General features: G+C 42.7%; 1 protein-coding gene across 1 annotated transcript in view; it reads right to left on the bottom strand.

Annotated features, from left to right (window-relative positions):
- SLC2A8 (solute carrier family 2 member 8) overlaps positions 1–24,861 on the bottom strand; it is a gene marked incomplete in the record, with an annotated part of 454,119 nt that overhangs the window by 129,794 nt on the left and 299,464 nt on the right. Inside the window, 1 exon segment of the mRNA XM_044058812.1 lies at positions 22,624–22,769. Coding sequence (XP_043914747.1) covers positions 22,624–22,769 — 146 coding nt within the window.

Below are 24,861 nucleotides of genomic sequence, written 5' to 3'. Positions count from 1 at the left end.
GAAGCAACAGAGAAATGTTTCCTGAAAAGGGGATGAACAGGAATGTGAAGATAAGCATCTTTGAGGTCCAGACACACTAGAAAAGCCTGAGGAAGCAGCAGAGGGAAAAAGGTCTGAAGGGACAACATCTGAAAGGAAGGAACCTTCGGAAAGGTGTTTAAACGAGAGAGGTCTAGAATGGGTCACAAATGCCCTCTTTCCTGTGAACCAAAAACATTCCGGAGTAAAACCTCTTCCTCCTTTGAGTAACTGAACTTCCTGAATAGTTCCCCCGCATCAAAATATCCTGAAGCACCCCCAGAAAGAAAGTCAACTGTTCCTGAGGGGGCTGAGGAATACCCTTGAAAGGGGGAAGAGATTTCCAGATCATGTAAAACCCAAGGCAGATAATGGAAAGAACCCACGAATCCAAATCCTGAGTGATCTTTAACTAAACTAGAAGGGATAGGGAAAGAATAAGAAAAAGGAATGTGGCAGAGCACAGGATAGTCAGACAGCACATAGTTTGTCAGGAAAAGGAGATTTCTTGGTCGCTTTAGCAGGAGGAGCCCTTTTACCCCCTTTTTACCCTTTGGGAGGAGAACAAAACTGCCTACAAAAAAAGGCTGGCTTATTAGGGTAATTTCTTTGAAATTTAAGCACAGGAGAAACAAAAACATGTTTACACTCCTGCAAAGCCTTGCCCTGATCCTGAAGAGACAAACAAATCAGCAGCAGCTGCACCAAATAAGTGTTTGTTATCCAGAGCAGCGCACCCATCAACTTAGCCTTGACATCAGGCAAAGGATGAAGCCGAAGCCAGGAATATCATTCACAGAACCAAAAGCAGCAGCTCTGGAAGAAGTCTCTGTTGCATCATAACTACACTTACTAGAATGGCGAGCCACCTGAGAAGAAGTCCCCAGCAAGGAGCGTGCAAAAGTCTGTCCTTCAGAATCAGGGAGGTCAGAAATTACCTGACAGGACTGAGAAAGAGCAGCCAAAATATATCTGGACATAACAGTGTAGTAATTGACAGCCCTAAAAGCCAAGGTAACAGCGGTATAAACCTTACCTGGCCTTTGCATAGACCTACTGTCTTTATCAGAAGGAAGAAGCTTTGTAGAAGGCAGTAACTGAGATGGACTGTCAGATGCCACAGACACCAAAGAGGTCAGGTGAAGGACATCTATAAAGGAATTTGCAATCCTCAGGCACCCCATAAATCCTATCAGGTTTTTTGGGGGGGCAGAGGGCTGGGAGTCTGGAGCCTGAGACGCAATAGAAAAGGCATCCAACAAAGCAGCCAAAACAGGAGGGACAGCAGGTGGTCTGGGACTGTCCATTTGCAGAAGCTCATATCTCTTCTGCACCTCAGAAACCTGAGTACAATCCCATTTAAAAAAATTCCATCATCCTGGAAATTGTGTCCCCAGAGGAAATCTCCTCAGAGGGAGTGTCAGGACTAGTAGACTCCTCTTCTCATAATGACTGTCTAAAGGAGAGGGAACTGGAAAATAATAAGCTAGGGATTCCTGATCAGAATCCCCCTCTTACTCAGAGGAATCCTGTTCCCTAGGCCTTTTAAGAGGCGATGAGGACAAAGGTGGAGTAGGAGCAGAAACTCCTCCACGAGGTTTCAAACCCACAAGAGCATTAAACAAACCCCTGAGTGAAATTCTGCCATTCATTCTGAGGGTTCTTAGGAGTAGGAGAAATGTACTTTTTTTTGTTTTTCAAAGGAACGTCTGCCCTGTAAAACCCAGAAGGCCCAGATGCCAGCAGACATTCCACAGTCATAGTCATAACTTCCTCTCTAACCAAAATCTGAGGAACACCCCTAGGCCCTTGGGTAATCAGCCGTGGTTCCCATGAACATCCAAAACGGATGTCTGCAAAGCCTCCAGGGATGTGCGTGAGGTTGGATCCATGCCAGCCTCCACAGGGGCCAAGGCAGGAAAAATCTAACCAATTAGCCAGACGATCCTCCGGGCTTTCACTAGCCTTGGGAGAGATGTCCGGCGGAGGCAGTACAACAGACGCATCGGACTGAGACTTTCTGACCTTCAAGGACGGCTGACCCTCAGAGTGGAAAATTCCTGTATAGTGTCTTTTGCTAAAAGTTTAAGACTTTGGTTCTCTAAATACAAGGCCAAATAGGAAAGCAGATTACTGAGAGTCTTTGGGACAAAAGCCTGACAAATGTAACAGGATGTACAGTTGTAGGAAGCAGTGCACATAGGTTCATAGGTTCATACTAGGCTATCTGCCCTGGGGCAATTATAAGCCTAGCCCGATTCTGTATGGCTTACGCCACCCCTTGATTTGAGTATACTGTGCCCTTTTTTAAGGTTTAGTTTACTGTGCCTCTAATAGTGACACAGGAGTAATCCCTGGAACAAACCTACGATCCCCCATCCACTTGTCGAGATTCTTCTTGAAGAGATTCAGTGAGGTGCTCTGCCTCACATGAACTGGAATTCTATTCCAGAGCGAAGGGAGCCTCTGGGTTATGAACCTGTCCCTCCAGCAAGTTCTATTTATTTCTGTGCTGAGGTTCAAGTCCCTCGAGCGTGTGGCTCTAAGGGATCTAGATTTACTGAGGTGGAGCATGTCCATTAATTCTGGATTTGACATAGCTTTGTATGTCAGGCATAGATCGCCTCAAGTAGGCGGTATGCAACTGAGTAGAGCTGGAGTTTTAACCGAGCAGTATATGGCATCTGTTTGAGACCCTTGATCCTCTTGGTGAGATACTTTTGGGGTCTTTCTAATTGCTGCAGGTGTCGGGTAAGGTACATCCCAAAAGGGGCATTGTATTCTATGATGGGCCTGATGAGGGATGAATAAAGGGGCACTATTACCTCTCTTGATCTAGATGTGAAACCCTTCGTGATGAGGTGGGCTATGTAGAAGGTCTTTCTAACCACTTTGGCAATGTGGTTTTCAAAGGAGAGATTGCTATCAACTTGGGTCCCCAGGTCTCTAATAACTTTCTCTGTACTTAATGGGTTTCCGCCTATGTGGTAATTTGTGGGCACATTGTTTTGCCAAAGGGTATGACCATACATTTTTTGGCATTTAGCTTTAAACCATGGCGCTGGCACCAGTTATCTGTCTCTGTGAGACTTTTTGAAGGATGTTTGTGTCAGCTGGAGAGTTGATTATGGCGCCCAGTTTGCAGTCGCCTGCAAACTTGGTGAGCCATAGTCCTCCCACGTTGCCTGTACCTCGGAAAAGTATATACCGAACAAGAGTGGTCCCAGGACAGAACCCTGTGGGACGCCACTTGTGACCGGTTTGAGTCTGACATGGCTCCAGCAACTCTCACTCTGTGGGTTCTGTCTTTGAGCCAGTTTGCACCCATCTTGTGACATAGGGGTTTATATTTAAGCTGGATAGCTTATCTATGATGCCAGTGGGGTATTGTGTCAAATGCCTTTGCAAGGTCCAGATAGGCTGTGTGGACTACCTTTCCTTCATCTATGGCTTTGGTGACTGTTTCAAAGAAGTCAACCAGGTTCAAAAGGCAGGATCTGCCCTTGACAAAGCCGAACTGGGTAGGATCTAGTGTCTGTAGGTCCCCAATGTCTTTGTTTATGAGCTCCATGATGATCCTCTCCATAGCCTTGCAGACTAAGCTAGTCAGGCTTATGGGGCGATAGTTTCCAGGGTCCGTAGATGCTCCACCTTTGTGGAGTGGGACCACTGTTGCTGTACGCCATTCTGTGGGCACATATCCTGTAGTGAGGCTGAGATTGTATAGCCGTTTTATTTGAGGGATTAGTTCCTCTTGTAGTTCATGTAGGACGCAGCCTGGGACGCCATCTGGTCCCATGGAAGCAGTGTTTTTTGCTTTGGAGAGGGCAGCTTTCACCTAAGCATCTGAGATGTTTGGGAGGCAGCCCTCTGCCGGGATAGATATTTGCTTTTTGGGGGGGGAGGGGGTGGAGAAGTTCGCACTGAACCTGTCTGCCAGGATATTGGCGATGTCTGTGGGTTCAGTGTATTTTTGTCGTTTAGAATTAACTCAGAACAAGTCTGGGAGTTGCATCCCAAGTTTCTAACATAACTGAAAAAAGCCTTATGATTGTCTTTGGTGTCCTGTGCAATTTTTCTCTCGAAGCTGGCCTTGGAGGATTTTATGAGGGATTGTAATTTTTGCTAGTACTGATCAGAGATGCCTTCCTATTAGGGATTTTGCTCTATCATGTAGTAGCTTCCTCCTTCTGTTGTACAGTTTATTTATGGCAGGGGTCCACCAGACTGGACACCTGCCTTTGGATGATTGGGTCTTGGTTTTGTTTGGGATAGCATGATCCATGCATTCCTGGAGATGTTTGTAGAATGCATTTATATAGGATTCTGCAGTTTGGGCTGTAGTTTCCACTGGCCCTGTGGCCTTGAAGGATTCCACTTTGGTTTTGAGAAGTGAGAAGTTCGCTTTTGAGAAGTTTTTCACTGTGGTTTTCTGGGCTGGGGGTGGAGTCGGGATGTGGACATCCAGTGAAATTAATTTGTGGTCTGATCTTACCAATGAGGGATATACTTCTGGTGTGGAGCATAGAGTCCCCAAGTTGGTAATGATCAGGTCTAGTATATTGTCCCCTCTTGTGGGAGTGGTGACTAGTTGTTCCATAGCATTTGAGTTTATAATTTCCAGGAATCTTTGGGCTAAGGTGCTGGGGCTTGAGTAGTGCTTCCAGTCAATGTTTGGGTAGTTGAAGTCGCCCAATATAATGGTGTTCGGAGAGATCTTCATGTTCTCCAATGTTTTCAGGAAAGCCGAATGGGATTCCTGACTTTGAGAGGGTGGTCTGTAGGATGCTATAAACTGAAAAGCAGTCTTGCCCACTGTTAGTTGCACATGGATGGTCTCCGATACTTCGTGCAATGCCACTAACCTGGAGGTGTGGATATCCTTGATAAATATGGAAACTCCCCCTCCTTTTGTGGTTCGGTCCGGGTTTTGGGGCCGAAAAGCATGATATGAGGTATAGCCTGGTAGTGCTGGGGTGCTCTCTGGAGCCTTGAACCAGGTTTCTGTCACTGCACAGATATCGATGGTCTCCATACTGAGGAGAGCTTTGAGTGCGTGCATCTTGAGGTTAAGACTTCTGGCGTTTAGCAGCATTACCCTTAGTTTCTTGTTCCTTGTGCTCTCTATGGGGGTGGGTTTGACTTTTGAGCCTTGCCTAAAAAAGGCACTATGGGGCTTGGCAAGAGCCTTTGCCAATATCCGAAAGCCCAGTGGTGACAGGTGCAAGCCGTCCCTAGCTAAGCAACGTGGCTTGTCGAGCATGTCATCCCAGGCTGACAGACACTGGATCCCCTTTGAATGACACCAAAATTTTAGCCAATTGTTAAAATTGATCATTTTGTCTTTGTACTGTGGCATCATTCTAGGTGAGGGTAAGATGCTGCTCAAGGTCAGGGTCATACCAGCCTGGGCTACATGATCAGAGAGCTCCTCTATGTCCCTTTTCATGTAGTCCAGGGAGGTACGTCTCAGGTCATTCACAAAATAAAAATGTTCTGTGCCATAGATGACACAGTGGCACATCAGGTGGCATCGCCACCACACAGCAAGTAATTCCCAGTCTGATGGTACCCTTTTCGCTGTATTTCCCCAGATTGGAGTGACCTGAGTGCTTGCGTTATGTGGCGGATCCTAGCGCCCGACAGGCAGCTCACTGTGACCTTCTCTTTATTCAGCCTGGTGAGTGGGACGTCAGTGTGTCTGACAATAGAGTCACCTATAACAAGAGTATCAGGTGTGTTATTCAGCCTTAAGGGCTGTGGCTGCTTGGCACACTGACTTTGTGGGTTATGTGTTGTGTGTGTTTTGTTTTGAGGTAGCGTTTGCTTGGATGTCTGCTTTGGAGGTCTCTGTTGCTTAGGTAGATTTTTATTTAGAGCCTCCGAGTATGTTTTTGTGTATTTATGTGTTTGGTTCGCTGATGTGGTGGGACTATGTGATACTGGAATTGTGTTGTGTGAGGTTACCTTCTCCTCCTGACTGGTTACACCAGTTTTGAGATGAGAGAGCTCAGCCTCCAGTTTGGCTAAATAGTTGCATCTCTCACATATATTTGAACCTGTTTGGAAGAGGAGAGGGTTGTCCGTGTACATGAGACAGTTGTAACATTGCCTCAAAATTCCCAGATTCACCAGCTGGACTGGAGAGGAAACCATTGACTGACCTTTGGACATGCTAGAGTAATAGGGAAACTGAATTTAAGACGGACCAATAGAGGACAGGGTAATCGTAGAGATTATAAGAGTAAGTAGTGCTTATGGTTTAATAGTGCTAACTTGTAGGATTACTTAATTGGACCAGTGAAGGGCCTTAGAATGAGAATATGGTGTTTAAATTGAGAGATAGAGCAGTTCTAAGGGAAAAAGTGAAGAGCAGACTTTGTGGAGCCAGGAATAGTTTAAACCCAATTAGGCATTGCTGCCCACTGTTGCGCTATGCAAAAACGCAAAACCGCAAAAAGAGGGTTTTAAGAGAGGAAGATGAAGGAGTTTTGGAATTGACCCAGAATGGCCAATAAAACTACAGTTTCAAGTCAGTAACCACTCCCACGGGGCAGAAAGGCTGCTCAATGTTTTCACTGCCACTGATCAACAGAGAGACTTTCCTTTAGCCCAAGCAAAAATGGCCTCACAGAAACTTACAAACAGTTCAAGAACAGCAAGCCTGTAAATGAACTTTTAAATCTCAGAAAAGTGGGAAAAAGCAAGATTTTTTTGTTTTTGTTTTTCAGAGATAGCAGAGGTTAACAAGTATCAGCAAGTTATAACAGTGCAGTAAATGACCCCACACAAGAGTGCTAGGCCAAAGACAGATAAAATGCAAGTTTTGAGAAAAAACGATTTTAAAAATAAGTGCAAACAGGAAATTCAGTAAACAGCTCTAGGTTGTGCTCTAAATACAGTTACTAATGCAGAAATCAAATTTAATAAGCCAGAAAATGCTCAAAATAGGCGGCTATGCAGAAAAACTTAGCAAATAAACAGAGGAAAAATACTTAAAGTCTCAAAGGTGGCTCCCTTCTTCTCTCAGCGTTTTCTCCTCTTGGTGGGTGCTTCCCCAACAGCCAACAAGCCTGAAAAGACGCCAAAACCACGAGGCAACCAGGTTTTAAGAGAGGAAGATGAAGGAGTTTTGGAATTGACCCAGAATGGCCAATAAAACTACAGTTTCAAGTCAGTAACCACTCCCACGGGGGCAGAAAGGCTGCTCAATGTTTTTCACTTTGATGGTTTTTATGGGGACTTTGTCTCACACACGGGCATTTACCCTTTCTAGATCATATGAAACCCTACAAGCAACAAACAAAAGGAAAAAAGATAAGAGCAAAAAGCACTTATTTGAAAACGGCTTAGTGAACCAGCAATGAAGCAAGGGTTCAGACCGCCGATCACAAGATGGCATTCAGATTGGTGGCAAAGAAGTTCTGAGGATGGTACCTTTGGACATGCCCTACACTATACTTGTGAGCATATGTGTGATGTACGATGTACCTTAATGCAACCTAAAGGCTTTGGTATACTGGCCGGACATCGGACCACCCTTGGCAGGGGATCCCTATTGTAATAGATACTGCAACAGTGAAATAGGACATCAGTCACACCATATGGAGATCAAGATCTTGTTGTGGCAATTTGTTTGTCAGCATATGGAACACTTTTTGAAGCCGAATTGCTTCTCCACAAAATCAGAAATAAAAAAAATCAATATCAAGTAAATACTAACAGTATACACACTCATGCTAATAACTATAAGCAATTAATAATGTTAATTGATGTACAACACTATTAGCACTACACAAACTAAAGCCAAAATCCAAGAACTGAGCTACTGCTATTAAAATCAGAAAACTATAGCTAGCTGCAAAATCTAGCTGCAAAATCTAACTGTTCTTATCAAGGAAAAGTAAAAAGGCTTAACAGAGGTGGGAAGGTCTGCTGTGAGAAAGGAGCTACAGCTGAGAAAAAGAAATAAGGAGAAAAGGATCACAATTTGATAGCACTGACTTAAATTATAAGAAGAAGCCAGAATAATCCCCTAGGATAAAAACAGGCTAGCTATACAACAATTCACAAATATTACAGTGGAGCACTTAGCTGCAATGTTATCACATTCTTTTGCCAAGACAGCAAATGAGATGTCAGGTAAGTCAATTATACGAGGGAGAATTTTTAAGGGGCTCGAGACTGCAGCACTAATTCTGTAGAGTCGGATCAGACAAGTGGCTCAAAGATGCATATTGGATCTGATGGACTGAATGAACAAACAGGATACTAGTGCTGTGTAAGCAAACTTAAAACAGTAGATGTTTGTATGATCACTGATGAAGTAACCTAAGCCATACCAATTATATCATGCGTAGGAGAAAACAGCCAGCCAGCTTCCAAATTTCAGGGCACTTTCCATGTGCTCAAATTTTTAGCCCGAGCTGAATAGACTAAAGACTGGCTTGGTACCAAGTACTTCAGAGCTTTCATGCCAACAGCGAGGGAGGCTACATCCTGACAGAACATTGTTAGGGAAAGAAAAATACCATCCACACCCACACATAAAAAATACACCAAAAAATAAGTAAGGTGGCGGGAGGAAGCAGCTGCAGCAGTGATCATTTGAACACCTACTGTTATAAGTTTACATACAAAACTGTACTATGTTCTTCATACAGACCACTGTTGCAGTAGCATAAGCTAAATGTGTAGATTACTATAGCTCAGAACTAGGAAGAGAAAAGAAAAGTTCAGGAGGTCCTAGAGAATGGTCCTTGCAAAGCCTGTCTGGACCTGGAAAAGAAATCCAACATAGTGCTTTGTAAAAGTAAACACAGAGGACCAAGTTGCTGCTTCTAGACAGTCCAACCCTTTCCAAAAAACATAGATGAGGTCCTGATAAAATGAGCCTTTACCCTATCTGGAATAATTTTGTTGTACTGGGAATAACAAAAAGTAATACTCTGAGACAAACATCTGGGAATAGTCTGCTCTGACAGAGGTTGCCCCTTCTTTCTTTCACAAGAAATGAAAAACTGGTAGAAAGTTCAAAAAGATTTTGCTCCGTTAAGACAGTACATGAGTTGTCTATGGACATCCAAGGTATGAAGTATCCTTTCTCCCTCATTTTTAGCTCTGTAAAGAAAATTGGGATATGGATAGTCTGACTTAAACTTGGTTTCCTGTGAAAAATTAGGCAAGGTTGCCCCACCATAAGAGCCTGCAGCTCAGATTACTCTCCTTGCAGAAGTCAGAGTAACCAGCAAAACTACTTTCCATGTTAAGAACCTCAAGTCACATTGGCTAGCTGGTTTAAATGGAGCAAGTGTTAGCTTCTCTAACGCAAAATTAAAATCCCAAGAATGAGCCATCAATTTTCTGGGAGGTTTCTTATGTAGCATCCCTTTCAAAAACATTTTAACAGGAGACTGCATTAAAAGACGGGGATCCATGAATAGACAAGGTAAAAATGGCCAACAAATGAACCTTGATAGGAGGAGCAACAAATAATGTAAAACCAGAGAAACAGTAGTCTTAAATGTGTGCCATTTTTGTTGGCACAAACTACAAAACCTTTTCAGTTTGCTAATATATGATTTTCCAATAACAGGTTTCCTTGCTTCCATCAATATCTGCTGCATGACCATACAAAATAGGTGAATAAAGGGTATTAAGACACTATCATCCAGGCAGTCAAATGTATTTTGGGGTCAGGATACATCTGTAATGAAAAGGGATACCGCCAGCCCAGCTAGCTGGAATTTTTAAATGGTTGTGTCATTTGTGAATGTCAACATGCGTCATGTTAGTGCTTGTGTTACAAATGTATTACAGTTGTATGTCATGTATATATCAAACTAGGTTTGCACAGATGTGTGAAGATATTTTATAAAGTGCTGAGCTTAAAGATGTATCCACAGTGTGCTCTGCTGTTAACTGTTTAAATGTATATATTTTAACAGAGGAAACTGGAACACAGGAGGTTAATTTCAGTCCAGCAAAACTTTAGAAAAATAGCTGAAATTAAATTACTTTATGGCAGCTACAGAGACATTGTCTGTGCTGGAAAGCTTTCTATACTGTCTTGGAAGTGTTTTTTTATGACATGTATTTTCACAGGTAGATATTGACTACTGCTAGTTTCCAGCGGTGGGGGTTTCACCTGGGATAGAAACAGATGGCAAGAAATAATGTCATTCTGCAAGCTATCCCAGCAGTAATATTTGATATATTAATTTATGAAGTCTTAGAGACACGCAGCATTCTGTATTCTGTCTTGGACCTGGCTACAACAGGAACTATTCACCACACATTTGCCTTGCTCTGATGAAGTGACTAGGGAACAGTATCATTCTCTTAGATATAGTCAGGAATACAGCAAAGCTTAGCTTAGATATTTTTCTTTATTTATTCGAGACTGCAATGTTGTTTTAAATATTTCCTGTGATTATGAACTCAGATGTCACTGTAAATATATATTTAGTATTGCCTTGTTCTTCTATTAAATATAATTTCATTGTGGCTGATTTGTATAGAGATATTTAAGTTTTGAGAGTACTTGCATATTTACTTGGTGAAACTGTGCAGGCCACTCCTAATAGCTTTGCTCTTGGTAAAACTATCATTTTTATTAATAGTAACATTACACAGTAAGATTGGATACCCTTTGTTAAGGGCCTTAAAGTAGCTGATAAGGGGCTGGCTGGTGGTAGTGACAGCTACCTTATAGTCTGGGCAAAAAGGGGCACAGCTAGTAAACCTGTGCCAGTCTTTCCCAGGTATGTGTATATATCAAACCTCAACGAGTGTGTGTGTGTCAGGTACTTGGGCAGAGACACACAGAAATGGTTGGACAGAGTGCTGGAGGTCTTGGCTTGGCCACTCAGCTGAGATCTCAACCCTATTGCTGTGCTTGTGGGGACTCTTGCTGGGGATCTGGAGAAAGAGGGAGAAACCAGCCCCGGACTGACTGTGGTCTGTGTGTGCTCTTAAGGGAAACTGCACTTGATGTAGAAAGCTGCATCTGGAAATATTGTGCGTGTACCTTGTCATCCTCCCAGAGTACAACCCCCACTGGTGCCAGTAGTGAGGATTGAGGCTCCTTGATTACCGGTCCAGTGGTGGGGCATCACAGCATCAATTACCCCTGTTCTTGTGTAAGTAAATCCAGTCTCTGAGGAAGCTTGTGGAAACTGCTCCTGGCCAATTTCAAAAGAAAGGAGAATCACTGTTGCCTAGGCCAGAAGGGAGTCACCACAATGATCTTTGCAGATTCCTTCTGAATCTTCAGAAGTACCTTGGATATTGGTGGAAAAGCATGCATGAACATTCCTGTCCAATGAGAAAAAGGCATCGGTCTTCTTGCATGGAGTCCTGGAACAGAAGTTTGACAGATGGCAAACAGGTCTTCCCAAAGAATTCTCCACAAACAGATCAAATTTTTAAACATTCTCTGATCTAATTTCCAATAATTAGGGTCTGACTTTGTTCTGTTCAGCTTGTCTACCACATAATTTTGATGATGGAATGCAGGTGTCTTTAGAGTGAGATTGTGCTGTAAAAGCTATATCCCATGATAACATGCTTGTCTACAAAGGGGGTAAGAACTGGTTCCCCTTGCTTATGTACCAGATCACTGTGGTATTTTCTGTAACTACTTGGAGAACCAATAAGGATTTATACAGTTGAGAGCCTTTATAGGTTCATAAGTTAGTACTAGGCTAACTGCCTTTGTGGCAGATTTTAAGCTTAGCCAACTATCCTATTTGAGAATCAAACCATGCACCTTGTGTCTGTAAGGTATAACACACCTTAACCATTATGCCTTTCTTCTCTTATAAGAACTTGTAACTCTTATGTTTTTGTTCTTTTGTCTATCTTTCTTGTCCCAGAGACCTTGTACTTTTATTCTCCTTGACACTGCTCCCCAAGCAAAGTCCACGGTGTCAGTCATGACTGACTGCTTTGCAGCAGCACTGTTGCAAGAGGGATCATGAGAATAATGGATGCGACGAGACCCAGAATCCGGAAGTCAGAGTTGAAACCCCTAGAAGAGACCTTACTATAGACTTTTTCCTATGAAAGAAAAACTCATTGTACTGAGGTGCCTAGAAGGCACCCCAGAATCACAATCGTACATGATGAAGTCAAAAAAACTTGAATGTCCTCTCGGTATCCAGCCTGTGTAGATCATCTTACCTAAGTGAGAGATTTCTGACACTCAAAAAGGACTCTGCAAACAAGTTTTCATAATACAGAAAACTGTGGACAGCCTGTAATGGGCTATGACAAGAGCTAGACACTTTGTTAACACTCCTGCAGCAGAGAACTGAGAATGTGATCCAGGCATACAAAGCCTTAAACGCCTGACAAATGTGATATGCATCTTTTAAATTTAAGGTTACTAAAGAACTTAAAAGAGGATGACGGGATAACCAGGTTGTGAAGTGAATGTATTTTGAAATTGGGTATTATCACAAACTGATTCAGGAAAGAAATATCTAGAACTGGTCTCCAGGAATCTTCTTTCTTTGGCATTAAAAGCGTTCTTAAATAAAATCCATTTCCCAGCTAGGAAGGAGGAACTGCTTCTATTCCCCTTTGAGTGCCAGCAAACGATGCAGGGCAGGAGGGAAGAGAAGGGTTTGGTCTGGTGGATACGGAGGAATTTCCTGTTTATTTATTATTTATTTATTTTACATTTGTTAACCGGGATTGTCTGGCTGAGCAAAAGCCCTTTTTCAGCAGAGGCCCAGGGAGAAACGCTCCAAGACATAGTTACAAAAAATATAACAGTTACACAGTTTACATTATAATCATTCATAATAAAACTTGTAGAACAGTTATCATATATATGCAGTTACAATTATCTTTAAAAATGTCATGAAGAATACTGCAGCAGAAGGAGAGGAGATAGTGATAGGTAAAAAATGATGAAGTAGACTAGTTTAAGTTGTAAAAGTTTTGGTATAGAGTAGAAGAAATTATGGTAAGACAGAGGAAGTTAGGTTTATTATTCAGTGAAGGTATATTCAAGGAGGCTGAGAACAGGTACAAATCCATTGACTTTTTAAGTACTCTTTAGTGGCTAGTTTGAATACTTTAGGATGTGAAAGTGATCTAACTTCTTGTGGGAGTTTGTTCCAAGCAATAGAGGATGGTTGCTGTATGTAATGGCTCCTTTTTCGGACTTGGGCTTGTAAATTTGTAAAAGATCTTGGGTGGAGCTCCTGAGTGGTCTGGATGGGACATAGTGGGAGATTATGGTGCCTAGTGCTGGACAGTAGGATGGTGAATAAATATTGGAGTGTATAATTTGGAGCTAAGAGAGGAGTAGGAGGTGTGGTAGTTCGAGCCAGTTTAGATGTTTGAGAGTGGTGAGATTTGTAGATTTGTTGTGTAGCAAATATGGCTATTTTTTGATAGGTTGATTCAAGTTTGCAAAGTAAGGTAGAGTTAAGATTTGTGAGTATTTGGGAGTAGTATGTTAGGCATGGCAAAAGATAAGCATGTGTGATTGTGGTTCTAGATTCAGGGGGGTCAGGAATTTTTATTTCTGTACAGAAGTCATAGTTTGACAGGTTTTCCTGATACAGTTATTTATATGGAGGTCGAATTTTAGCTGATCATCAATGGTTACACCAAGGAGTTTAGTACTAGAGTCAGCAACTATGAAAGTGTGATTTAGTGATTTTATTTGAAAAGTAGATTTCATATGAGTAACAGTTTTGGGGAGAAAGAGTAAGAGATTGTTTTTTGGGGGATTAAAGGATGAGTTGATTATTGGTGAGCCAGGTTTCAACAGAGCTGAAAGAAGACTGGGTAGCTGTTAGAAGTTCAGAGGGTGAGTTAGCAATGGTGATAACTGTGGAGTCCTCTGTATATTGGTCAAATGAGGACTGTGAAAAAGATGAGTAGAGTGAGTTGGTGAAGATATTAAGATATTGAAAAGTTGTGGTCCAAGGATGGATCCTTGGGGAACACCCACTTTCACTGGAAGGGGAGATGATAGTGAGGAGTGCCATCTTACTGATTGCTGTCGGTCAGAGAGATAGCTGGAGAACCATACTATTGTTGTAGTAGAGAAGCTGAGATCAGAGAGTTTGTCTCACATCCTCTGCTACTGAATAATGTCAAAGGCTTTTGAGAGGTCAAGGAATAAGCATGAGATACGTTTATGATCATCTCTAGCTGTAGAAATGGCGCTGAGAAAGAAAGTAGAGCTGTAGTGGTACTATGTTTGGGTCAGAAACCATGCTGAGTGGTGGTGAGGAGTGTGTCCTGTATAGGAAATTGCATTACTTATGTATGTATACATTTTTCTAAGACTTTAGACAGAGGGGAGAGGATAGCTATTGGTCTGAAGTTTGAGAGTTCTGTGGAATTGCCACCTTTGTGAATAGGTATGGTGTAGAATTGTTTCCAGATAGCAGGTACTTTAGCTTCAGATATGGAACGGTTGATTAAAATAGATAATGGCAAAGCAATAGAGGGAGCAGCAATCTGAAGAAAGTAAGATGGGATACTGTCAACAGAAACAGAGCATGGTTTTAGTTTGGAAAGAAGGGTTTTGATGTAAGCAGTAGGGACTGCTTTAAGGAAAAAAAGAGAATTTGCCAAGTTGGCTGTGGGTGGAGGTTCCAAGCAATTTGGAACATGGTTACTGGAGTACTTTAGATTAGGACTGAAACATTTGGCTATTGACTGAATGAATAGGCATTGAAGGTGTTTGGCAGTCTTTTTGGGAGGTTTGTCAGGAGATGACATCTATATCCCAGGTGGAGCGGTTTCAGAGCCTATCTATCTGAAACAATCTGTTGCCAAAGACAGAAACAGAGATTCAGACTTTCTGGAAGGGTAATGGGTCCCTTAAATAGTCATTCTGGTTTGACTGTCCTTTGTTCTAGTAAATTCCTGCTTTCTTTCTGGAACCTCCCTGACACTTTTTTTTTTAAATGACTGATAACCAGTGCTCTGCTAAGCCTGTATTTTATTTTTTGCCAAAACTGGACAAGGGGACAGAAAATCCCTTAAAAATTTCAGACAAGGAGGGATGAAAAACCGGAGATTCCCTGAATCAGCTTCTCTCTCACCACACTTTTTGATAACCTCTTATGAAGAGTGTCCAAAAAGTACATCTGTCCAAAAAAAAAATTCAAAATTTAATTTTTTACTTCTGGGAGGTACTGAAACCTCTGTCCCTTTACATTCCCTTACAGATTTCAAAGCAAACTCCCGTTTCCTTTTACCAGAAACCATCTTCCAAGAATCAATAGCCTATACACAACCATGAGAAAAGCCCAATAAATTACTCCTGTCCAGAGAAACTGACACAGGAGATGAGGTTTAGTTTTGTCTCTTTTTTGGCATAGGAATTTGGACAAACAGGCCTAGTATTTTCATCAACAGCTTCCCCAGGAATGGGTCATTCTGGTTAAGCAAGGGCCCATGTTCCCCACCCCTTCTCTGTGACTAAAAAACTGTCTCTTCCTTGTTCACTGAGGGGAACCCAACAGCCACAGAGGCAATGGCCAACTCCCACTCCATGGTGGCTGTACAGACATCATCAGGGGGATCAGAGGAAAAAGTGCTCTAAGGAACCAGCTTTGGCCACAACAGAGTCACTCACCTGTGGCAAATTACAACCCTGTTGTAATGGCAAAGGCTGATCAGTTAATTTTTTTCTTTTTGTGGCTGGAAGAAGGTACAGCTGAGGCACCGGTAGCTTGTTCCAAGGTCAATATAAAAAATTATTCTCGTTTTCCAGGGATGCTTAGCAGCATTAGTTGGAATTAGCAGCATTAGTTGGAAAATAAGAAGTAGCAACAAAGTTAATGTAATCAATGAAATTATTCAAAGCAAAAACAAGATGTTCCACAATGGCTCTACAGGCAACTGGGGAGGAAGTGGACAGCTCATCACAGCAGAAACATCTAATCCTCAACTGCTCTCTCTCCAAGGATTCTGAGAGTTTCACAACGGTCAGTTTCTTTCTGAAAGAGAAAAAAGGTGCGACTAACTCCTGACTACCATGCCTTAAGAATACTAACATTCTTCAACAGAAATGTCCAGCTATAAAACAGCAAAACAGAGGACATTTCTTCTTTAAAGAAGAAATAGGAGTACCCCTATTACCCTCAGAGTCAGAGACCATCACAGTTAGAATGCCCCACATTCACCTTTCCCCCAAAGGCTGTCTGGCTGTCTGAAGAAGTGCTAACAAATGCAAGGCGAGATGAACCTATAGTGTTCTACAATATTCTGCATGCCTCATCAAAATAATGTTGGGACAGCAAGACCAAAAGGTACTTTAAACACACTCAATGCTTATGCTTCTTTTAGAATGGTTGAAAATAAAAGCTCCAGAAGTCTCTGTAGAACCAACACAAGAAAATGTTTTTCTACAGATATCTGTGACTCTGGTTGCAGGAGTCAAACCTATGAAATTCTTATAACGGTCATGCAAAACTACTTGCAAAGATGTACTAAAACCCATAATTCTGCCTAAACATTATTTTGTTAAAATGGCAGGACAGTTTTGTGTTCAGTCTCCAAGTTGCAATGAGCAGAGTTATTAATTATACAAAAACTAAGACTGGCATCTAGAACTCAACTGTTGTGACACAGAAGCAAAGGAACGCAAGGAAACCGTAACCAAGGAAATACTATGACTGCATACAACTTCTTTAAAGTGAAGAAAAAGCTGTAACCGGTGTGAAAATTTACAAGGAAATACATTTAATGAAATATTTGAGTAGCTTCTTGCCATGTGCTTCATGTGGATGTGGAAATAACCCTCCCAAAAACAAGATTCAGTTGTGGAAGTTTGAAATTCACCTAAATCAAATGGATTATTAGGAATGCTGCATCACAAAATTCCACTTCCATGATTTAGACACCATCTGTTCCAGCCAATGCAGAGAGAAAGTACAGTTTTGTACCTACCATAAATGTAGATGTTCGAGGGCTATTACAGCTGCAGTAGTTACATATGGGTTTTCAGCCGGCAGGCGGTCCCTCGGTCGGCCGAATTCCAAAGTCTTGGTCCGGCGTCGGTTGTTGTCGCGTACTCTTCTGACGTCAGGAAGGCTAGAGTATGAAAGACACAGCCGACGCCATCTTCTTCAGTCTTTCTTGCCCCAGATGTCAGGTGCCCCCAAAAGGAAGGCAATACATAAATTAGTGTAATACACTACAGTAAGCAAATAAAACATAGTAGGATGACCCAGTCAGCAGGTATGAATAGGTATTCAAATCCCAAGGTCTTATCAAGAGGGGAAGGAGGGTGGGAAACCTGTACTGCAGCTGTAATAGCCCTCGAACATCTACATTTATGGTAGGTACAAAACTGTACTATGTTCATCGTGCATTACAGCTGCAGTAGTTACATATGGGTAGAATCCCAAAGCTATGTATAGGGTGGTAGGTACTATACGGAACTGGGTTGAGCTAGAATGCCCTGCAAAACTGCAGTAGCAAAGCCTGCTCTAGTTCTGGAGTATAAAGGCAGATGGTAATGCTTTGTGAAGGTATGTACAGAACTCCAAGTGGCTGCCTCCAAGATATCTTTAGTAGGCACTCCTCTGAGGAAGGCTGTAGAGGTGGCTGTGGCCCTAGTGGAGTGTGATCTGATACCAGTAGGTACGGGCTTTCCATGATGGGAATAACAAAAGTGTATGCAGTGACCAATCCACTTGGAAATGGTCTGTTTAGTTACAGGTTTCCCTTGACCCCCCACAGCATAGGAAACTAGGAGTTGATCTGATTTTCTGAATGACTTGGTTCTGTCCAAGTAGTAACGTAGCTGCCTATGGATATCTAAAGAATGAAGCAGCCTCTCCCCTTTGTTTTGAGGATTAGAGTAGAAGGTAGGAAGGTGGATGGCCTGGTTTAGGGCTACCCTAGATACTACTTTAGGCATAAAGGAGGGGTTAGTACGTAGGGAAACCCTGTCCTGATGGAAAATGAGGAATGGCTGCACCGCCATGAGGGCCTGTAACTCAGATACCCTACGAGCTGAAGTGATGGCCAGGAGGAAAGCTGTTTTCCAGGATAAATATTGTAATTCTGCTGAAGCAGCTGGTTCAAAAGGAGGCAATGTCAATTTTTCCAGTACATAGTTAAGGTCCCAAGCTGGCACTGGTTGTTTCCTTGGAGGCCTTATGTTCTTAGCCCCTCTGAGGAACTGTCGTAGAGGGTGTGAGAATAAAGGAGGGTCCATATTGAATTCTGCAGATATTGCTGAGGCATGTATCTTGATTGAGGAAAAGGAAAGTCCCTTGCTCAAAAGTTCAGTTAGGTACTGTAAAATCTGAGGCAGGTTTAATTTTCTAGGATCCTGTCCTCTTTCTTCATTCCAACAGCAAAACCGATTCCATTTTGGAGAGTAAGCCTTTCTTGTAGATGGTCTTCTAGCCTCCAAAATGACATCCTGCACTTCTTTGGAGAGTAGTGCCTGATGTGAAGTTAAGGGATTTTCCATGCAGCTAGGCTGAGAGTTTTCAGCTGACTGTGAAGCGTTTTGAAATTGTTCTGCGTCAGCAGTAGAGGTGTTAGAGGCAGGGGCCACGGAGGAGTGTGTGTTAGGCTCCTCAAAAGTGGATACCAATGTTGTCTCAGCCAATCTGGAGCAATCAGTATCATCCTTGGCTTGTCTGTTCTTGCTTTCAGAAGCACCTTGGGCAGCAGAGGTAGTGGTGGGAATGCATAAACTGACCAAGTTGTCCATGTGAATGAAAGGGCGTCCACTTTCCAAGCCTTTGGGTGGAAGGTCCTTGAGCAAAACTTTTTAATTGATGATTTTGTGGGAGGCAAAAGGTCTATGTCTGGCCTTCCCATGCTTGAACAATCTCTGTGAATACGTGTGGATGTAGCTTCCATTCGTGAGGATCTGTCATATGCCTGCTCAGAGTGTCTGCCAGTGTGTTTTCCATTCCTGGTAGGTACTGAGCCTGGAGTTCTATTTGTCTTTCCAGAGCTAGGTTCCAAAGAGTCATGGTTAATCTGCACAAGGGGTATGAATGAGTCCCTCCTTGTTTGTTTATGTACCACATTACTGTGGTGTTGTCTGTTCTTATGAGCAGCTGTCCTGGATGCAGGAATTCTCTGAAAGCTGAAATTGCATTTATTACTGCCAGCATTTCTTTTTGATTGATGTGAAGGTGCTCTTCTGTTTTGTGCCATTTGCCTTGAATGCACCTGTCCTTCATGTGCGCCCCCCAGGCGTAATCTGAAGCGTCTGTGGTTATGACTTGTGTAGCTTGAGGCTTGCAGAATGGTAGGCCTTTGTTTACTTTGCATGCTTGAGACCACCATATGAATTCCTTTTGTAGGCAGGGAATTATTGGAATCTCCACTTCTAAGCTGTGACTGTGTTGAGACCATAGATTTTTTAGGTACCACTGAAGTTTCCTCATGTGCAGCTTTGCACATGGGATTAGAAGAATGCAAGATGCCATGAATCCCAGAGCCTGCAGGATTTTCCTTGCAGTAAGCCTGGTACTTTTTGCAAGCATTTTGAAGTAATGAGATAGTTGCCCTTGTTTTTCTGTTGTTAGGTAAGCCATCTGGGTGTTTGTGTCCAAGTTGGCACCCAGGAAGGTAATTTTCTGAGAGGGTGTTAGTCTTGATTTCTCCTTGTTGATGGTGTATCCCAGAGAAAGCAGTAAGCGTGTCACATATGCCAGATGTTTGAGAAGTACGAGTTTGCTGTCCGCTTGGATCAGGCAATCGTCCAGATAAGGGTACATTTGTATCCCTTGAAGTCTGCAGTATGCAATCACTGATGCCAGGCACTTGGTGAATACTCTGGGCGCAGTAGATAAGCCAAAGGGCAATGCAGAGAATTGATAGTGACTTGAACCTGCAAGAAATCTGAGGTATCTTCTGCAACTTTGTCTGATTGGGACATGCAGGTATGCCTCCTTGAGGTCCAATGTTACCAGCCAAAACCCTTGCCCAGCATGGGAAGGAGTTGCTGTAATGTGAGCATCTTGAATTTTGGCACTAGGAGAAATGTGTTGAGAATGGATAAGTCCAGAATGGGTCTCCAGTCGCCTTTTCTTGGCACCAGAAAAGCCTTGAATAAAAACCTTGTGCTTGTTGGTGCGTAGGTACCTTTTGTATAGCCCTCATGTTTAGGAGTTTTGCAATTTGTAGTTGTGCCTCTACCCTTTGATTTTGTGGTAGGTTTGGCATGCCTCACATTTTTGGAAGAGTGTGGAAATGAAATTTGTAGCCTCTGTTTATTATGTCCAGAATCCATTTGTCTGTTGTGACAATATGCCAATTGTTTGCAAATAGTGCCAGTTTCCTCCCAAAGGTGCTGCCAGTTGAATTCTGCTTGGCATGGAAATGAGGGAGTCATTGAGTTTGCTTTCTGTACTGCTGTGCACTGTCGTCACTTCTTGGTGTAGGTGATTGCCATTGTCTGCCTCTGTAGGATCCTTGTGTTTGTCCTCTGCCCCTTCCGTCTGTATCTGCCCCTTTGGGCTTTGTCAGTGGTTGTAAAGGACCAGTTTTTTGACGGCCAATTCCTGCTGAACCTTGGTGGCTGAACCTGTAAGAAAGCTTTGACAGTTTGCATAGATTTTGCCTTTTCTTCCATTTTCGTAAAATATCCTGAGCATTACCAGCAAAAAGAACATCCTTATGTAACGGTGCACCTAGAATTTTGCTTTCACCTGATCTGGGAAATTTTGTTCCCTTAGCCATGCATGTCTGCGAATGACTGCTCCAGTGGCGGCTGATCTGCTGGAGGCCTCTAGTGCATCATAACCACATTGTAAGGTGTGCTTGCCCACTTGCTCAGCACTATGCATCATATCCTGCAACTCTTTAAATCTGGTTGTTCAGGTTGTGACATTTTGTTTTTAATTGTGATAACAGAAACTGTTGATATTTAATCATATGAAACTGGCAGTTTAAGGCCCTCATGGCAAGGGTGGCGAGGTGTAAACCTTCTTTCCCCACCTTTCTAGTGATCTAGATTCCCTTTCGAAGGTAGTGGATTCTTGGCGTGGAAGCCTTAATTCCCTTGGGGCCTTGAGAAATAGTTTCAGGATCTGCATTATGGCCTTTATAGAGGAACTGATGAGAATTAGGAACTCTGTAATACCTATCCGGCTTGACTGGTGCAGGAGGCAGAGAATCAGGATTTAAACAGGCCTCGGTATACATCATCCAAAACCTCCAAAACAGGAGGAATAGCCAGAGGTCTATGCTGAGGTAACCAGAGGAACTCCCTCAGCCTTTTCTTGAGTCTGAAAAATCTTGGCCTTCCCAGTGGAAGTGCTCTCTCAAGGAGTGCAAAGTTTCAAGGAAAAATCCTCAGGGGGATACAGAAGGAATGGACTGCTCTGCATCCGAATCCTCAAAGGGAGAATAAGACTGTTCTTCAGCATCAGAATGCTCTGATAAAATGGATTCTTGGTCAGAAGGAGGAGTATCCTCCTCTACTCTGGGTCTCTTGTCCGGAGGGGCCTGTGAGCCTCTGATAAGGGAGATCAGGTCTTCAGCCATTTTAAGCATGTGCTTCTAGGCGTGGGCCCAGGTCTTGGGCCTTGTGAGGCAGGCCTAGAAGGATGCTTGGCTGATTTGGCTTTGTAAAAGCCTTGATGGAGAAGGAAGATGAAGGCCTAAATACACCATGAGTGGATGTAGATCTATCCACATTGGTGGGTTCGACAAGAACAGGGCGCCGGTAGTAGTCTGGGAAAGGGAAGAACCAGCGGTCTCAGGTACAGAAGACCCGCCGAGGGAGTGTCGTCGGTAGTCAGGGACTGCAAAGGCGTCTCACTGAGAACCGCCCACGTGGAGCTTGTTTGGCGTGGTGTCGGTGGAGACCGCAGTTCTCGACTGGCGGTCCTTTTCTTTGCTTTTCTGGACATAGCGGTAGTCGGAGTATCCGGCGACATTTTATAATTAAACACTTTTCCAAAATAGTGTTGCGAACTCCGCCACGCTTGATAGTGCGTTTATTGAAGGTAGCACAAAGCGGCAGCCCGAGACGTCGATAAATGGTCTGGGCCCAAACAAGGTATGCAAAGGGAATGGAAATCCTTATGCGGTATTTGCTTCCCACAAGAAATACAATTATTAACTTTTTCTGACATCGGTCTGAGGCAAGAAAAGGTTCCCCAACGGGTACTTAGCTTTAATGAAGACTTCGGTTCGAAATTCTTTTCGTAATTCAGGAGCTGGCCGACCGGCACTTGCGAACTGCTTCTGCCGGGCACCGCGGCAAAAAGACTGAAGAAGATGGCGTCGGCTGTGTCTTTTATACTCTAGCCTTCCTGACGTCAGAAGAGTACGCGACAACAACCGACGCCGGACCAAGACTTTGGAATTCGGCCGACCGAGGGACCGCCTGCCGGCTGAAAACCCATATGTAACTACTGCAGCTGTAATGCACGATGAACATCAAGCTACCTGCAGATGACTAATGTTCATCTTACACAACCAACAGAATTCCACATTTCACAACTAAAAAAAGTGCAGCTGAATGATAACTGTACAACTAGATTTCCTTATTTATTTTAGATAAATAACTGTGCAACTATATTAGCTGTTCTAATGAGACAGATGTATGCAACAGTTTTTAAGTGACACACAGACACCTACCATGAGGTCATGAAACTCTTTAGTGACTAGGAAGGCAGATAACCAGTTAGTCAGTACACACGCTCCGCTGGCAACACCTCTAGCTTTAACAGGAAATATTTCCGACATCACCAACCAAGGAATAGGACCCCAACCAATGGCAAAACCTACAACACACAAAACAGGCACCTTTATTAGTCATTTAGTTATCACCAAAGACACACTGTACAACAAAATGTAAACCAAAATTAATTTGACTTAAGACTACTTCCTACTAGCATTACCAATTAAACGTTTAGAAAGAAGTAAAATTCTAATGCAAAACAAGTAATCTCAGAAGGCTGTTTTCTTAAGTATACAGAAACTAAACAGGAATCTGATAACCCAAGAAAATCCCCAGCTCATCTTTTCAAGCACTATGGGACCTTCGCAAAATAACACAAATATCTAATTTCTGTTGCAGAAGTGCTTAGCTTTGCCCAGATGGAACTGGATTGCAAGAACATAATTGTGCTTTCATATGACACAGTTTAAATGAGGTAAGCACATCACATGACAGTATAACAGCTGAATATGTACTTTTCCCTAACTTTCAGGCACTAAAAGGTTCACAGTACTGCTCAATGTTTGCACAGTAAGTGGTTTGCAAAAAAAACTTTTCCTTCTGAGCTGAACTTTGTTCTAGTGTGAAAGATACTTCCCTTTGCCTGGTTAGTTATGATAAGTCAGAGCACATAACTTGAGTAAACACCCAGAAGACACCATGCACTGGTGTCTGGGGTACAAAACCTTGTTTTAATAGGATGCCTGCTATGCATCTTGGCAAATGTACAATATCGGTAACATCTTCAATGCACTTCTTTCTGATATCACTGCAACTCAGATATGCCTCAATCACTATTTTTGGGAAATTAAACTGAGAAATTACCCTGCAGCTATTCAGATTTAGTGGTCCCTTTCTTATCAATTTATTTTAATTTCTAGTAACTAGGAAGCTAACTCTGTATATATACTGTGTATTCAGTCTCCCCCCGCAATACAGGATTAAGACCACTATTGATATGGGTGGACGTTTACTAAACCAGATTCAAGACCGATATTTTATAATCAAGATTTGTGCTGCTGCTTCCTTCTGGCTTCTTACAGTATTCAGAGTCAGCTTTTCCTCTGCAGTAATCCTTCTGAGAGAAAGGACAGTCTATGAAGACTTCCCTGAATGGGTAGAAGGAGAAAGGATAATGGAACGCAAGGAAATGAAGGATAAGTTGGGCTATAAATGTGCTTAAATGAGTTTAGATTACTGGGCAGGCTCGAAGACAAATTAAATGAAATCTAACTTGGCATTTTTTTACTTCCTTAATACAACTGATACTAAATTAACTGAAATCTAGCAAACTACCATCCACTATATAAATGAAGTTACAAAGGACAGTCTACACTGCTGACTGATTTGAGAAAGTCTGCAAGAAAAGAAAGATTCTATCCAAGGTAAGATGCATCCTCAAGGATACAGTACGTCCAGTGTGCATCTGACAATTGTCAGCATTTTGAGATCTCCAGCTGGGACCTTGCAGTGTCCACTGCAATTCCAAAGGACTGGAAAAGAATGGGAAATGACTCCTGAGCTAATAGTATTTTTTTTCCATGTCAGGATGGCCAGGATTCAGTCATTCAAGTAAGGAAATACTCTAATATCATGCATCCTCTGACTCATTACTGCTGTATACATACACTCTGCCATATTCTTTCTTGAGACTGGGTATTTTTCAATGCACAACTCCCCTAAGCTCCATTTTGCCTTAATCCCTGGGGTCCTTGGGTTTGTGCACCTGGTGTTCAACCCCTTCCAGTTCAGAGTTACCAGCACATCTCCCTTTATTTTGGTGTAACTATGGAGATTCCTCATAGGAGGCGGGCAAGCTGGGAAGCCACAATTGCTCCTACTGAAGGAGGTTTTCTTGCTTAAGTTATAGCAATTATCTCCACAGTGTGTACACCTCTCCATGCAAGCTGGGTGAGCAACAAGGTGCAGCTTCTATGAAGTATCATCATCTGCTCTCGAAGGTTATGCCTCCCGAATATCCCGCCTAACCAGCCCAGATACCATTCAGTGTCCTGGTCTCCACTGCAGCTTCAATGATTAGTCTATCATCTATAAGCATGCGGTCACATTCCCCTAGTCAAAAGGTGAATGAGGAGAGCTTCTTCAATCCTTTCGCTTCCAGCACGACAGTTTTAACTGAACTTCAGTCACTGGAT

Source organism: Protopterus annectens, chromosome 16.part0, assembly GCF_019279795.1.
Source record: "Protopterus annectens isolate FY-2018-M chromosome 16.part0, PAN1.0, whole genome shotgun sequence".
NCBI lineage: Eukaryota > Metazoa > Chordata > Ceratodontiformes > Protopteridae > Protopterus > Protopterus annectens.
The sequence above is the reverse complement of the archived record's forward strand: the minus strand, read 5'-3'. Positions and strand labels throughout refer to the sequence as shown.